Source organism: Diorhabda carinulata, chromosome 2 (assembly GCF_026250575.1).
Source record: "Diorhabda carinulata isolate Delta chromosome 2, icDioCari1.1, whole genome shotgun sequence".
Classification (NCBI taxonomy): domain Eukaryota; kingdom Metazoa; phylum Arthropoda; class Insecta; order Coleoptera; family Chrysomelidae; genus Diorhabda; species Diorhabda carinulata.
Genome location: NC_079461.1, coordinates 952,940 through 969,204, shown reverse-complemented (window position 1 = coordinate 969,204; position 16,265 = coordinate 952,940). Strand labels below are relative to the sequence as shown.

Here is a 16,265-nt window from a genome sequence, read left to right as displayed (position 1 = left end):
ACATCCCTCGTAATTTATTTAAAAAATATTTTAGCCAAACCAATGAGCTCAGCCGGATTAGAAGATTTGAATGTCGTACTAAAAACGTTACTCAAACCGTTAATTATATTGAGCTGCGATATAGATCAAGTTGTAAGACAAATTTTTGAGCCTCTATTTTTTCAATTAATCCACTGGTACACGTCCCCAATCCAATCTCGAAGTCTGCACACCAGCATCGTCATCGAAACCATGATGGTAATAGACAGATTAATAATAATAATAATAATACTTCAACAACATAACCTCAAATATTTTCCAGGAAACCATAACCCATCCTACTAATTCAAATTTGAAAGATTTCTCCGGCAGATGCGTCAATGAATTCGTGAAATGGACTCTAAAACACGAAAATCTCGATCCTCAAATCAACATCAAAGTTTTAGTCAAACAAATGAGGTTTTTTAGTAACCACCCGGATCCTGCTAAAAAATTAGGGGCTGCTTTGATATTTAACAATATATATAGAGAATTGAGGGAAATTGAGAAATTAGTTAGTATATTCTGGTTGGAAATACTTCATATATTTATACAGAGTTTAGATTCTGTTTGGGGTTTCGAAGAAACTTCGGTTGTTGTACAAACTAAACGAGCTCTGGTACATCTACAAAGAGTTATTATAGAAAAACCTTCGATTTTTAGAAAGTTTGATAAGGAACGAAGGATCCCTAACGATTTAGAACAAGGATTGTTAATAAACCTCGCTAATTGGTTATTAAAACAAACAGCGAGTAGTAGTTTACATTGCAGATGTGTCAGTATGGAGATTTTTATAAATATAGCCCCCTTATCTACTGGAAATAATCAAAATTTAAGACGTTTTATTGAAGAAAATATCGATTATACTGTATATAGTTTATACGATACACAATTAATTGAATTTAATTCCCTTAAAGGGGAATCCTATATCGACTGCGCCAGTTTATTTAAATATTTACGCCATTTTATATGCGCTTTGGATGGATATAAATTTATCGTTGCTAATAATTTAGAAAAAATAGATTTCGAACAAAGTATTTTTAAAGAGATACAATTTTTTTTACAAATTTTATTACCTGCTGATTTAATTACAACTTTAAATCTAATAGAAACGAAAACTTGGAATTTTTCTAATATGGAAAAAAATTTATTTATTTCCATGAAGGAAATTTGTGTTTCAACTTTACTAAAATTGATAAACGCATTATTACACAACGAAATTTTATTTAAAAGTTCTAGTAACATTTGGACGAACGAAATTTGGTATTTTATTACAAATATCATACTTCAACCCCAAGGATTAAACAACAGGACAACTACAGATATACTAACAGTTATCCTTAATACGATACCTAATAAATTCCCTAATGAATTAGGGTTGAAAAAATGTATTGAAGATATTATAAAAAATTACCAATTTACCCCTATAAAATTAGATAGAAATGTGCCTTTGAAACAGAGGAATTTACTTAAAGGGGTGGTTTTAATCAACAACACGTCCATTGGGAAAACAATGGCGCTTAAAAAGCATATTACTAAACTACTTTTTATATTTCTGGAAAATTTATTAAAAGAAGAACAAGATGGAACTATTTTTATCAATAATTTACAAGATACTACTTATAATTACATACAGGGTGTGTTGAAATTTGTTATGGACGATGAAATTGTGTTCAATAGGATAATAGAAGTTTCGCATTCGATATTGAAGGTTCAAAGTATCGAAATGAGTTGTAAGATTAGTTTCGGTGTATATTTTTTAACAACATTTAGAGAAAGCGTTATTCCAATTGTTGTTAATAATTTCGAAAAGTTTTTAGTACTTTCCCTTAAGCAAAATAACATAAATATCACCATGGAACTTATAATTTACATTTTAAGTTATGTTATCGAAGAGAAAGAATATAAAAAGTCGTATAATGATATAATTAATAATTTGTTGATGTTTTGGAACAATTTCGTTGATTATTTCAGTGGAAATGTAAAAATTGGGATGGAATTTTTGAAAAAATTCGTTCAAATATCGGATACTACAACTCCTGATATTCAAAATTGGTTAATAGTTTGTGTGATAAATGGTACAGGTAGTGACAATTTGGACATGTTCGATTTAATGGCGAAAATGATGGATTTTGATCTAAATGAAAATCAGAGGTAATTAAATGTAATATTTGAAAAAAATAATATAGGGTGGTTCAATATTGTTGTGTAAAATGTTATTTAAAAGGTTAGATGGCCATTAAAATTGAAATTACATTTTAATTTGGTCATTGAATTTTTTTTATAAAAAAATAATCTATAGAATCAGTGGTGCTAATTTTAAGTAGAAATATTAAATATATTGTTATTTGTTTCGATAGAATTATATGGGCGAGAATTTTCACTAAATTCAAACTAAAACACCCCAACTTAAATGAACGTGTAGAGATTTTTTATAAATTTAGTCACCATTATCCAGTATATTTATTCAATTCTTTGGATTTTTGTTTATGCACCCTAAAATCACTAGAAAACAATTAATTTTGAAAAAACAACGAAAATACAATAACAAATAATCTCTAACTAATATTGGACATTTGAACTACTTGTTTTGACAGTTGACATGTCTACCAATATCAAAAAACTAAATTTTCCTTCGTGGTTATGTTTTTAACTGATACCAAAGATTAATTTTTGAGGTTATTTAAAAAAAAATTAATGCAAAAAATACAATTTTTAACCAGAAAAAAGAATTTTTTCAAATACTTTTCTTTCCCCTTAATTCCGGAACTTTTAGAACAAACTTTCCATGTATTGAATTGCTGATATAAACGTATGATTGGGTACTAAAGACTAATAATAAATTTGAGACTTATCAAACTTTAACGATTAATGAACCACCCCCTACACTTCACAAAATTAAAAAAATTTCGAATTGTTGCTTTAAGAGTATAATTTTTGTTACGTTTACTAAAAAATATCATAACGGGCGGAGCAAAAAATGAGTACCTGACACCAATAACAAATTTGAATCTTTAACGGTTAATGAACCACCCTGTATATTTCCCTAACTGTATTATTATTCAAATTTTTATCGACATTTACTTTCAGCAACGCATTAAAAACATCTCTGATGGTCCTTAATGAAAAAATATATTCACAATCTAAGGATCACCAAATAATTGAGAATAGTTTCAACAAACTAGTGACTTTCTTACCTGTAGTAAAATCGGGTGTAATTTTCGAATACCTAACGGAAATATATATAACCAAAGCCAAAAACGTTGAAATATACAATTTGGTAGAAAAATTTACTAAACGTTTAGATAGCAGATTACAAAGTCTGTTTTTGGAAAGAACATACAAGAAAATTTCATCTTCTATCGAGCACAAGTACGAAATGGCTAAAGAAATTTTATCCCCTATGTTCGAAAATTGCGAACTTGAAGTTTTCGAACAATTTTTCGTTAATAACATCGAAAATATACTGAAAACTTTCCGTGAAAACGACCTATTAAATTGTACGATCAATTTTATTCTTGTGGAAATTTTATTTTTGAGAATACCAATTGGAACACCAGAGAGAATAAACTGTGCTATTTCTACTGCTTCCAAACAACCAAAATTGCTTCGTGTTTTATTGGAATTCGCTCTCAACGCGTTCCAGGTTAGTATTTTTTATTATTTACCTTTAGTATTTGAACTATTCCTATGTTCCTACTTTATGTGAATATAATGTATTTGTTTATAATAATTTAGTTAATAATAACTTCTACTATTATTTTCATAAAATCTTCACGAAAAATAACTGAAAACAGGATTTCAAGAAAGATTTTGGAAAAGTTACGGTGTCAGGTGGCTAAAGCTAAAGCTACAAGTATAAACTGATAGTAGCACAAACTTTTGATAAAATGTAATAAGAGGAACCCGAAAGTGATACAACTTTTGTAGAAATTGTATTAATAATGTTTAGATTCTATCATATCAGAAATAGTCTTGAAAATATAATGATAATAACTTTTATTTTTATATTAATGATGCCACAGGTAATTATTATATGAATGAAGAGCCCCTAGAGAAGTTAAGATTCGTTTAATCAATATCATGAATGTTTATTAACGCAGTTGATAAAACTCAGTTTTACTACCAATTTTCCCTATAATCAATTAAAAGTCTTATTTGTTTTCGATTTTCAGGTACCCAATAAAGATGAAATTACCAGAAAATATAAATGTCACGCTTATAACGCTTTAACTTCAATCATATGCAATTCGGTTAAAGAAAATGCTTATTATGAAAAACTCTTTGTTAGACGATCTAAATCTGATAATTTTGATATATTATGGCACGGTATAGTTAATACTGAAATCCAGTATGATTTTCCGAAAGATTTCGATTCGATACCGGTTCAAAAAAAGATTTTAGTCAACATTAGAGATGAACTTAGACGCAGCAGAAGCGAAACAGGTTAGTGTTAGACGAAATAATAACTTTAATATTTTAACTTTTAAAATAAAAATATTATCAAACCTTTCTATATCTTCAATTCTGAGTATTAGAAATTTTCTATTAGAGATAATTTATTTCCAGTATCATATTTTTGTTATTAATGTTCGTCTTTGGTACGCTTTTAACTTTTTTTAATTTGTCCCTTTTTTGTTATGTAAAAAAGATTATCCAGTATATTTATTCAATTCTTTGGAATCTTGTTTAAGCACCTCCAAATTACGTGGTAATAATAAATTTTGAAAAAAAAAGACAACGATAATACAATAATAAATATTGGACATTTGAACTACTTGTTTTGACAGTTGACAATGCCATCTTGACATGTCTACCAATATCAAAAAACTAAAATTTCCATCCTGGTGTTTTTTTCTATACGTAATAAAAATTATCGAGTATATGCACTCAATATTTTGGAATTTTTTTTATACACCTCAAAATTACCACGAAATAATGTATCGAAGAAGTGAAAATACGATAATAATTAATAACCTATAATTAACATTAAACATTTGAACTATTTTTTTTGACAATCTACCAATACGAAAAAACTAAATTTTCCTTTAAGATTATAGTTGATTTATGAACCAGATAGTTTTTAATAAAATTTCACTGTCTAATTATATATAAGGTAAATTATTATTTTCGTCAGGTACGACGATAAAAAGTTTAAAATACATCGAGTCCCAAAGGCTTTTCAACAGTTCTTTAAGCGAAGACGTTACAAAATTTGATTTCACTAATAGTTTTATACGCGATGAAGCAAAATTAGGGGAGAGTGGAGCATTAAAAAGCGAAATATTTTTGGATACAACTGAAATTAATAGACACGAATGTATGAGTACGATTTGTAGCTTAATTCGACACATGCGTGCAAAAGGTATTTTTCAATTACCAACACAGGACGATGACGATGTAAAACTCCCTTCCTGGATGGAAGGTAACTTGAAAATAATTTATTTATTTATTTGTTTTAAAATTTTTTTCTTTCCTTAGGAATTAGATTGCAGCTTTTAAATAATAACACACATAAAAATGTAAAAATTTTTCTAGTGAAAATTATCGATAATTCCTTGGAAATATTTTCCTTTTACGCAAAATGGTTCTTGGAACCTCTTATACAATTCGTGGTGGAAAATTCCGCCGGTTGTACCATAAACTATTTCGTTTCCGACGTGGTAAATATAAAAAAAAATCAAATCGAATCCTATCTAAACAGATATTTTTAGCTCGTTATTATATCACAGTGGGCGTCGGAAATACCGAATCTTTCTGATAACGAATCTCGATTAGCTTCGAATCTGTTGGATTTTTTCGTTAAAAATTTGGAAAAGGATCGCCAGGACGTTTTCAAATACAACCTGGAACTACTCAAATTGATAGTAGAATCCTGGAAACAGTACCTCGCGGTACCAACCGATACAATACGAGAAATGTTCGACTCGGAACGACGTTCCGAGATTGCAGTTTACGTTTCTTCCGTTTTTTTGGTAAACGGCTTACGACCTTGGTCGATAGGGCGAGAACGCGAATTTTTAGGTAAATATCGACGGGAATTTTTTGGAAACGGTACCGATTCTTCTTCTTTCGCAGATTTAATGTTGAGGAAACTCAATTGCAATACTCGACACATTTATAGAGCTTGCGCTGAAACATTGGGTTCTCTTTTGAGCGTTTTAGACTCTCCGGAATACGTGGAAAAAGTCGATGGGGTTTTGGGTAAGATGGCGGATATGGAAAAGTACGTCGTCTGTCTTGAAGGTAAGTTCAGGGATTAATGAAAAAAATAGATAAATCCATTTGTGACAATCGATTATCTGTGAATCGATTTGTGATAAATCGTCGCTAGCAACTTATAGTAACAATAAATCGATTCTAAATATATCGATCAAATCTTATTAAATACATTTTATATCATTCGAATCTCACTGAATCGATTATATTTGAATGACATCTGCATTAATATGAATAAATCGATTCTTTATGTATAAAATCCTAATATATAGATTCTATATGAAGCAAATTTTATTAAATCGATTATATTTGAATGGCATGTACACTAAAATTAATAAATCGATTCTAAATATGACGAATCCTAGTAAATCGATTCTAAATATATCGATCAAATCTTATTAAATACATTTTATATCATTCGAATCTTACTAAATCGATTATATTTGAATGACATCTGCATTAATATGAATAGATCGATTCTTTATGTATAAAATCCTAATATATCGATTCTATATGAAGCAAATCTTATTAAATCGATTATATTTGAATGACATCTACGTTAATACGAATAAATCGAATTCTAAACTTTGATAATCGATTCTATTTGAATCAAATCTAACTAAATCGATTATATTTGAATGACATCTACGTTAATATGAATGAATCGAATTATAAACTTTGATAATCGATTCTATTTGAACCAAATCTCATTAAATCGATTATATTTGAATCAAATCTACGTTAATACGAATAAATCAAATTCTAAACTTTGAAAATCGATTCTATTTGAATCAAATCTACGTTAATACGAATAAATCGAATTCTAAACTTTGAAAATCGATTCTATTTGAATCAAATCTACGTTAATACGAATAAATCGAATTCTAAACTTTGAAAATCGATTCTATTTGAATCAAATCTCATTAAATCGATTATATTTGAATCAAATCTACGTTAATACGAATAAATCGAATTATAAACTTTGGAAATCGATTCTATTTGAATCAAATCTCATTAAATCGATTATATTTGAATCAAATCTACGTTAATACGAATAAATCGAATTCTAAACTTTGAAAATCGATTCTATTTGAATCAAATCTACGTTAATACGAATAAATCGAATTCTAAACTTTGAAAATCGATTCTATTTGAATCAAATCTCATTAAATCTATTATATTTGAATCAAATCTACGTTAATACGAATAAATCGAATTCTAAACTTTGAAAATCGATTATATTTGAATCAAATCTCACTAAATCGATTATATTTGAATCAAATCTACGTTAATATGAATAAATCGATTCTTTATCTATCGAATCCTAATATATCGATTCTATATGAAGCAAATCTTATTAAATCGATTATATTTGAATGACATCTACGTTAATATGAATGAATCGATTCCATATCTATCGAATCTTTGTAAATCGATTTGATAAATGTGGCAAAAAGTGATGAAGAACAACGGACGTTATTGGCAACAAGGGTTCGTTCCAATGTTGGATAGGACGCTGGTAAAAAAATCCACTTTCCGTGGAAGCAAAACAACCGTCGAATGACTTGCGCACTACGACCACACGGTGCGTCCAATCGTAATCGTATTTTTTTTCAGGTATAGCTATAAAATACCCAACAATAGTCAACACGTTCCACGCGGCTCGTCTGATAAGTTCGTACAATCAAGTATTGCCGATCCAAAAGATCATCCACTTAAAAATACTCTACAGACGGCTAGACACTTCCTTAGATATCCTGGAGGAAATGAGCGATTTCAAAATAGTCAATTGGCACGAACACATCGAGGATTCAAATTTGGACATACAAATTTTAACTCTGGAAATAATCAAAAAGTGTTTGAAGGTGTTCGCGACTTATCCGGACTTCGAGAAAGTCCCCGAGGCCCTGTCCAGGAATATCCACCACCCCAACTCCATTTTCAGGTAGTTTTCTCTCGATTCGATACGTTTATTTCAATTGAATCGTTTCAGGGGTTGTATGTACGACGCGGCCATTGGAATTTACAATTTGAAAAAGGATACTACGGGCGCTTGTAGAGAAATTCTAATTTCGGGTTTGATCGATTCGAATTTGGACAATCGAGAAAAGATAATCGATTTCTGGATGGATCCTTCCGTCCTACCGCCAACGGTCACCGATAGATTTTCTTTTTTGTTATCGAAAATGTACAAATCTGATATAGAAGATGAACTGTTGGGTCTTTGTACGTACTTTCTGATCGGGCTTTTGGATAGAAGCGAAAAATACGAAACGGAAATTTTCGAACACCCTTTAGAAGATTGCGATTTCGAGGAATACAAATTGCTGACCGATTGGAAGTTGCAGCATCCCTCGGTGGTACCGATGTTCGCCGAAACTTTGGATATCGGCGCTTTCGACAAGTAAATTACTTAACAATGTTTCAGTTGATTCGAATACAGGGCGTGCGATTTGTTTTTTTTTTTTTTAGTGAATCGTTTGGCTCGGTCGATAGGGACGTTTTCGCTCTGCGTCGCACTCAAACGAATTTCGAATTCGCCCCCACGCAGTCGTTTCGAGAACAGCAGATTTCGAAGTATACGACGTCGGAAAGTAGTTTGGGCGTCGATGTCGAACCGCGATTCAAAGATCCGAATTCTTTTGGTTTCTATAAGGTTCAAAAGAGGAGGTTTTTGAAAGATAAAAGCGAAATATCGAGGTTGATGGCCCACCACGAGACGAACAAGCGAATCAAGGAAGAAAAAGCGAGAAAAGAAATCGATTTGGAAAGAGAAAAGAAGATTACTATTTATAGGAGTTACCGGAAAGGGGATTTCCCCGATATACAGATACCTCTGTCCGCGTTGTTGAAACCTTTACAGATATTGGCGTCGGTAAATAATTTTTTTATTTATTATTATCCGTTTTCGATATTGTTCGCCATTTTTTTTGTTTCCAGCACGACCAAGAAATTTCCAAAATTCTGTTTTTGGAGATATTCAAAGGGGTCGCTTCAAAAATCGAGAACAACCGATTTTTCTTAACGACCGTTTTGGACGGTATAAAAATTATCTTTAATACTTCCGGACAATTTAATAGACACCTTTTTACCGCCCTATTGGATATATTGTTGAAAAACAAAGAAAAAATGTCGGTGGATCCTAAATTGTTGTCGTACGTAGCACTGGAAAGCGGTTTGGCGTCAACCGGAGCCCTGTTGATCGAAGAATACATAATTCACGACGTCGACGACATCGATGGACCTACCGCAAGCAAAAGAACTTTCAAAGAAGATAATAAAGATACGCTTTATTGGATTAAGTTGGCGGAGTAAGTGCACGTTGTAATCATAATTTGTTTTTTTCAAAATTAGTATCATTTTCTTGCCCAAATCCGCTCCTCCATTCCAAACAGGAAATTTATCTATTTATCTGTACGTACTAGTGAGAAAAAAACATGTTTTTGGATGAGTTATGGTAAAAGTTGCTATTAATATTAGTGGAAAATGTACTGTCCTATAAACAGGAGTAGAAATGGCATTTTCAAACTAATATCGTTGATTTTTTACTGTCCTACATGTATAAAATGGAATAGTTTCATCGTTAAGAGAACAGCGATGCCTTCCAACTGTCCTACATACATAAAAAGAAGTAATGGCCTCACTTTATACTGTCCTACATACATAAAAAGCAATTTAGGTCTCCTTATTCACTGTTCTACGAACATAAAAGTCAAAAATATCATGCCAAAGCTAACAGGAATAATTTTATACTGTTCTACGTACATAAAAAGAAGTAATAGCATTCCTTTGTACTGTCCTAAAAACTTAAAAAGCAGAGAAAACATTCTAACGCTAACAACGATGGTTTTTTACTGTCCTACATACATAAAAAGCAGTACAGTTATCTCTTTGTACTGTCCTACAGATGTGAAATGGTGTAATATCATATTTGAGACAATAGCAAAGGCTTTCTACTGTCCTACAATCATAAAAAAAAGTAATGGACTTACTTTATACTGTCCTACAAACTTATAAAAGCAGAGAAAACATTCTAAAACTAACAAGAATCGATTTTTTACTGTCCTACATGTATAAAATGGAATAGTTTCATCGTTAAGAGAACAGCGATGCCTTCCAACTGTCCTACATACATAAAAAGAAGTAATGGCCTCACTTTATACTGTCCTACATACATAAAAAGCAATTTAGGTCTCCTTATTCACTGTTCTACGAACATAAAAGTCAAAAATATCATGCCAAAGCTAACAGGAATAATTTTATACTGTTCTACGTACATAAAAAGAAGTAATAGCATTCCTTTGTACTGTCCTAAAAACTTAAAAAGCAGAGAAAACATTCTAACGCTAACAACGATGGTTTTTTACTGTCCTACATACATAAAAAGCAGTACAGTTATCTCTTTGTACTGTCCTACAGATGTGAAATGATGTAATATCATATTTGAGACAATAGCAAAGGCTTTCTACTGTCCTACAATCATAAAAAAAAGTAATGGACTTACTTTATACTGTCCTACAAACTTATAAAAGCAGAGAAAACATTCTAAAACTAACAAGAATCGATTTTTTACTGTCCTACATGTATAAAATGGAATAGTTTCATCGTTAAGAGAACAGCGATGCCTTTCAACTGTCCTACATACATAAAAAGAAGTAATGGCCTCACTTTATACTGTCCTACATACATAAAAAGCAATTTAGGTCTCCTTATTCACTGTTCTACGAACATAAAAGTCAAAAATATCATACCAAAGCTAACAGGAATAATTTTATATTATTCTACGTACATAAAAAGAAGTACAGTTATCTCTTTGTACTGTCCTAAAAACTTAAAAAGCAGAAAAAATATTCTAAAACTAACAACGATGGTTTTTTATTGTTCTACCTACATAAAAAGCAGTACAGTAATCTCTTTGTACTGTTCTACATATATAAAATGATGTAGTATCATCTTTAAGACAATAGCGAAGGCTTTCAACTGTCCTACATTTATAAAAAGCAGTAAAATAGTCTCTTTGTACTGTCCTACAGATGTGAAATGATGTAGTATCATATTTGAGACAATAGCAAAGGCTTTCTACTGTCCTACATACATAAAAAGATGTCATGGCGTTACTTTGTTATGTCCTACAAACATGGAAAGTAGGAATAGCTTTCCAAAACTAACAGACATGGTTTTTGGACTGTCCTACATACATAAAATGAAGTAATGACGTGAATTTGTACTGTTCTACGAATAGAAGAAGTAGAAATAATATTCCAAAGCTGACAGTGATAATTTTATACTGTTCTACACACATTGAAATCATAACAAACAAAATCGATGTCAAAAGTAATTAGGGTTATAACCTCTAAATAACTATAGAATTTTTTGTTTTGGTGGTAGTCGTGTCAGTTGACAGGCGTGACAACTTGATAAATAAAAATAAAAATAGAGACACAAAAAATAAAAAAAAAAGAATCACAAGTATGTCAAATTTGGTGGAATAACAACAGTTACAAAGTTCATAACCTCTAAATAACGATAGCACTTATTTTTTAATTGACAGTTGACGGTTGACAAGTATGTCAAACTTAACACTCCATAAATGACCAGAAATAATAAATTTTGAGAAAAAAATAATAAAAAATCCATAACGAATATAAGAAAAATTCATCAAATTTCGTGGAACGTTGAATTAATAGATTCTACACTAAAAAAAATGTTAATTGTACGAACATAATAAAAGAAATCAATATTAAAATAATAGGATTCATAACCTCCAAATAGAATTTGTTGACAGTTGTCATTTGACACTAATTACAGTGTACCAACCTATAAAAATTTGAATTTAGTTCCACAAACTATTTTTTTTTATAGGTTATATAAAGAATTGGAAGACTGGGACGTGGTGAAAGCGATTTTTTTAGAAAAAATGGACCGCAAGGAATCATTTCGAAAAGCCGTAACTTTCGAATCGAAATGTTTATACAGGGAAGCCTCGAATTTATATAAACAATTGATACACGAAGAAGAATCGCGAAATAAAAAAGATTTTTACTACGATTCGTATTTCAAATGTTTCGCCAATTTGGGGGAATGGGGAGAAATCCCGAAAGCGATTAAATCGGTCGTGGATAACGAGAATACGTGGGACGGTTTGTGGAACGACGAATGGGCCAAACAGAAACTTCTGCCGTGGTACATAACCTCTCGAGTCAAAAACGAATTGTTCCGACGAAGTTCCGAGGTGGAATTTTTGGACGAATTGAACGGTTGCTTGAAGGATTCGAAAAAATTGGATTATCTGAACGGTCGCTTCTCCGAGGAACTGTGCGCTCTGTGGTTGAGCGAAGGAGACATACCGACCGCCGATCGGTACTCGAACACGTACTCCAAGTACTTCTTGGCCAACTGGCAAATATTGAATCCGATGTTTCAGTCGCAACGGTACCGAAATTTACTCGGATTACGAAACGTCGCGGAAATATCGGATTTCATCGATTTTTTCAATAATTTCACCGACGATATCGACGTTAAATTGAAAAGTTTTGTCGGAAAATGGTCGAGTAGATCGAACGCACCGCGACCGCCTTCGGTGCTTCTGGCCGAAACTAAACTCCTATACAGGAAACAGTTCGTTGATATTCTGAAAGATAAATTGGAGAAAATCGAGGGGTTGGACGTCGAGGAAAACGTCCGTTTGTTGGATAAAACGAAAATTTCCATGGATATCGATTTGATTAATTACGCGGCGGACGCGGGCAATTTTTCTATGGCCAAAAAATACATGGGGCCTTATTTGAATCGAGATCATCCCAAATTGAACGAAGCCAAAGGGAGTATTTACGTTTTGAAGGGGAATATGGCGAACGACGTCGCGGATAAAATAAATTTTTTCCTCAAGGGCGTCAATACTTTTCGTAAGTGTGTTTATTCGATTTTTTTCCGCCCCGTTTTCCTCCACGCCTCTCTGGGTACATTCTGTCGATAATTCTTTCACTTTCTCTCGGTTCCTCGTTTGTTTTTCTTTTTCCCTCTTATGTATTTCCCTCTAGTTTCTTCCGCGTTTTTCCCATTTACGACTTAATCTCGACCAATTTCTATTGATTTTCACTTTTTATTCTGTGTTTGTTTCCATTTTTTTCAATTTCAGAACATCTCCTACAAACCGCAACCGAAGGAACCGTAAAATTGTCTTCGAGCGGTAAAATTTTCGACGCCCTCGTTACTACAACCGAAATTTTGACCGCGAGCAACGAACTTTTCCAAAATTTCCAAAAACAGTTATCGATTACGTTAAACGGCCGAATCGATTCGGTATCCGACATCGAAAACTACGGTTGGAGCATTTTCAAAAAAACCGTGGAAAATTGTACGGACGAAACGATGGATTGCGAAGAATCCACCACCGATGCGTACGACGCAGCGGTTTCCAAGGCTTATACCAAATTGGCCCAATACGTAATCGATAAAAATTGTAGCGAACGAAACGTCGATTTAATTTTGTTCGTACTACGCGCCATGAGGATGAATTCCGTCGAAGCGAGACGGATGTTTCCTTGTTTATTGATGCTGGACGATCTGGGAGGCGAATACAGGAACGTTTTTACGGTAGAGGTGAGATTTCGAAATCCCGACCGTCATTTTACGCCGTATTTTTCATTCTTCTTCTTTTTTTTTTTGTTTGTTCTTAGGCCGAAAAGGTGCCCGTTTGGATGTTCTTAGATTGGATACCGCAATTATTAGCCAACGTCGATTCCGTAAAATTATTCGCCATATCGGACGTAATAAGAAAAATCGCCGAAACTTATCCGCAAGCTATTATGTATCCTTACAGGATAAGTAAGGATAATTACAAATTTACCGATAATGAAGTTCGAGTCGAAGCTGCGTCGTTAATAGAGAGGTTCGTAAACGTACGGCAACACCGTAATCTTCGTTTATTCGCATACTACGACGACATTTTCCCGAAAACGTTTCTTTCTATATAGAAATCGTCAAATTTTTCTTCGGATTTGGTGAAAATTACGTTTGGCAACATCGTTTCTCTATATTTGAGGCGCGTAAACGCATTTGACAACGTTGCAATTTCCCGAATGTAAAAAAAACGCTCACTTTGGCAACATCGCTTTGTTTATATCATAATTCGCGAATGTTTCTGTTTGGATATCGGATAATTTTCTATATTTGCGAAAAATTGAACTCGACAACATTGTTATCTATGTATTAGTTCGATTCCTCGATTCTAAAAACGGAAAATCACGTTTGGCAACATTGTGATTTTTCTGCTATTCGTTTTCCAAAAAATTTGAGAAACAAAATACGTTCGGCAACGTTGCAATCTTCTAAATATGGGAAAATATTGAGATTTTCCGTTTCCTTTCTTAATTATTGGAAAAATATGTCGGATACCTTCAGATTTGGCGAAAATTACGTTTGGCAACATTGTGATTTTTCTGCTGTTCGTTTTCCAAAAAATTTGAGAAACAAAATACGTTCGGCAACGTTGCAATCTTCTAAATAAGGGAAAATATTGAGATTTTCCGTTTCCTTTCTTAATTATTGGAAAAATATGTCGGATTCCTTCAGATTTGGCGAAAATTACGTTTGGCAACATTGTGATCTTTCTGCTGTTCGTTTTCCAAAAAGTTTGAGGAACAAAATACGTTCGGCAACGTTGCAATCTTCTAAATAAGGGAAAATATTGAGATTTTCCGTTTCCTTTCTTAATTATTGGAAAAATATGTCGGATTCCTTCAGATTTGGCGAAAATTACGTTTGGCAACATTGTGATCTTTCTGCTGTTCGTTTTCCAAAAAGTTTGAGGAACAAAATACGTTCGGCAACGTTGCAATCTTCTAAATAAGGGAAAATATTGAGATTTTCCGTTTCCTTTCTTAATTATTGGAAAAATATGTCGGATTCCTTCAGATTTGGCGAAAATTACGTTTGGCAACATTGTGATCTTTCTGCTGTTCGTTTTCCAAAAAGTTTGAGGAACAAAATACGTTCGGCAACGTTGCAATCTTCATATTTTTTAATTACTCTACATCTGACGAAAAGAGAATACGTTCGACAACGCCGCACTTTTTTTTCCCCACATCTGAGAAAAAATACTACATGTGACAACGTCGCATTTAAATCTCGTTAAGCTCTATCTCGACAATTGTTCCATTTTCTATGTTAATTCTTCACTGGCAACATCGCAATTTTTCCGTTTACCATATTCGGAAAGAAAAATTGCCCTTTTGAGAAACTAGATTTTCGATATTATTCTGCATGTCAATTTCGAAAAAATTTTTCTGCATATACATCCCCTCTACATTTCTACATATTTCAAGAAAATGACGTTTGGCAACATTGTGATCTTTCTATTCCCTCATTTCCCTATATTTGAGGAAAAATATTACATTTGGCAACGTCGCAATTCTCGTATAATCAGCGGCAGCGAACTGATAGTAAAAAAATTGGTATATTTGAACAGGTCAGGCTCCGGATAATTTTGTTATGAATTAAATTTCTGTTTTTTTTTCGCGGTTCTCAGATTGGACGAATTGTTATTGAAGGACGAAAACGTCAACAAATTCCTCAAGGCGTTATCCTACGTCAGCGTACCTGCCAATATCCTCATATATCATTTGCGCAAAATCGAAAATTCCACAGACGCCGATAGTGTTCGAAAATATGTAAAGGCCGTTATGGACGATATTTTCGTACCGGACTGCGGTAGCGAAAACGCGAAAAATATGCAAGGAAATATTTTCAAGGACATCAAAAAGTTTCGAGAAAACTTCGAGAATATGTCTGGTAAGTTTCCATCGATAAAAAATCGAACATTTCCCCAATTTACCCACATTTAGGGAAACGTACATTTGACAACACCGCTATTTTCTTTATCTAGATCCCTCTAGTTGCCTGATTATCTAAAAAACTCCTTGGCAACGCCGAAATTTACACGTACCTGAGGAAGAGAATCTACGTTTGGCAACATTGTAATTTCTATGTGCCGATTATTTAATTTTTCTTTATAACAGGAGGAAAAA

The 16,265-nt window shown here is 32.5% G+C and overlaps 1 protein-coding gene across 1 annotated transcript in view; it reads left to right on the top strand.

Annotated features, from left to right (window-relative positions):
- The window catches only part of LOC130903455 (DNA-dependent protein kinase catalytic subunit-like), a 31,658-nt gene that overhangs the window by 6,873 nt on the left and 8,520 nt on the right, over positions 1-16,265 (top strand). The window contains exons 7-22 of the mRNA XM_057815558.1: positions 35-237; positions 302-2,172; positions 3,109-3,664; positions 4,194-4,464; positions 5,156-5,443; positions 5,500-5,681; positions 5,733-6,042; positions 6,097-6,264; positions 7,855-8,182; positions 8,231-8,641; positions 8,710-9,112; positions 9,178-9,548; positions 12,100-13,142; positions 13,376-13,839; positions 13,917-14,128; positions 15,767-16,029. Of these exons, the coding sequence (XP_057671541.1) occupies positions 35-237; positions 302-2,172; positions 3,109-3,664; positions 4,194-4,464; positions 5,156-5,443; positions 5,500-5,681; positions 5,733-6,042; positions 6,097-6,264; positions 7,855-8,182; positions 8,231-8,641; positions 8,710-9,112; positions 9,178-9,548; positions 12,100-13,142; positions 13,376-13,839; positions 13,917-14,128; positions 15,767-16,029 (7,344 nt within the window). The remainder of the gene's footprint in view (positions 1-34; positions 238-301; positions 2,173-3,108; positions 3,665-4,193; positions 4,465-5,155; positions 5,444-5,499; positions 5,682-5,732; positions 6,043-6,096; positions 6,265-7,854; positions 8,183-8,230; positions 8,642-8,709; positions 9,113-9,177; positions 9,549-12,099; positions 13,143-13,375; positions 13,840-13,916; positions 14,129-15,766; positions 16,030-16,265) is intronic.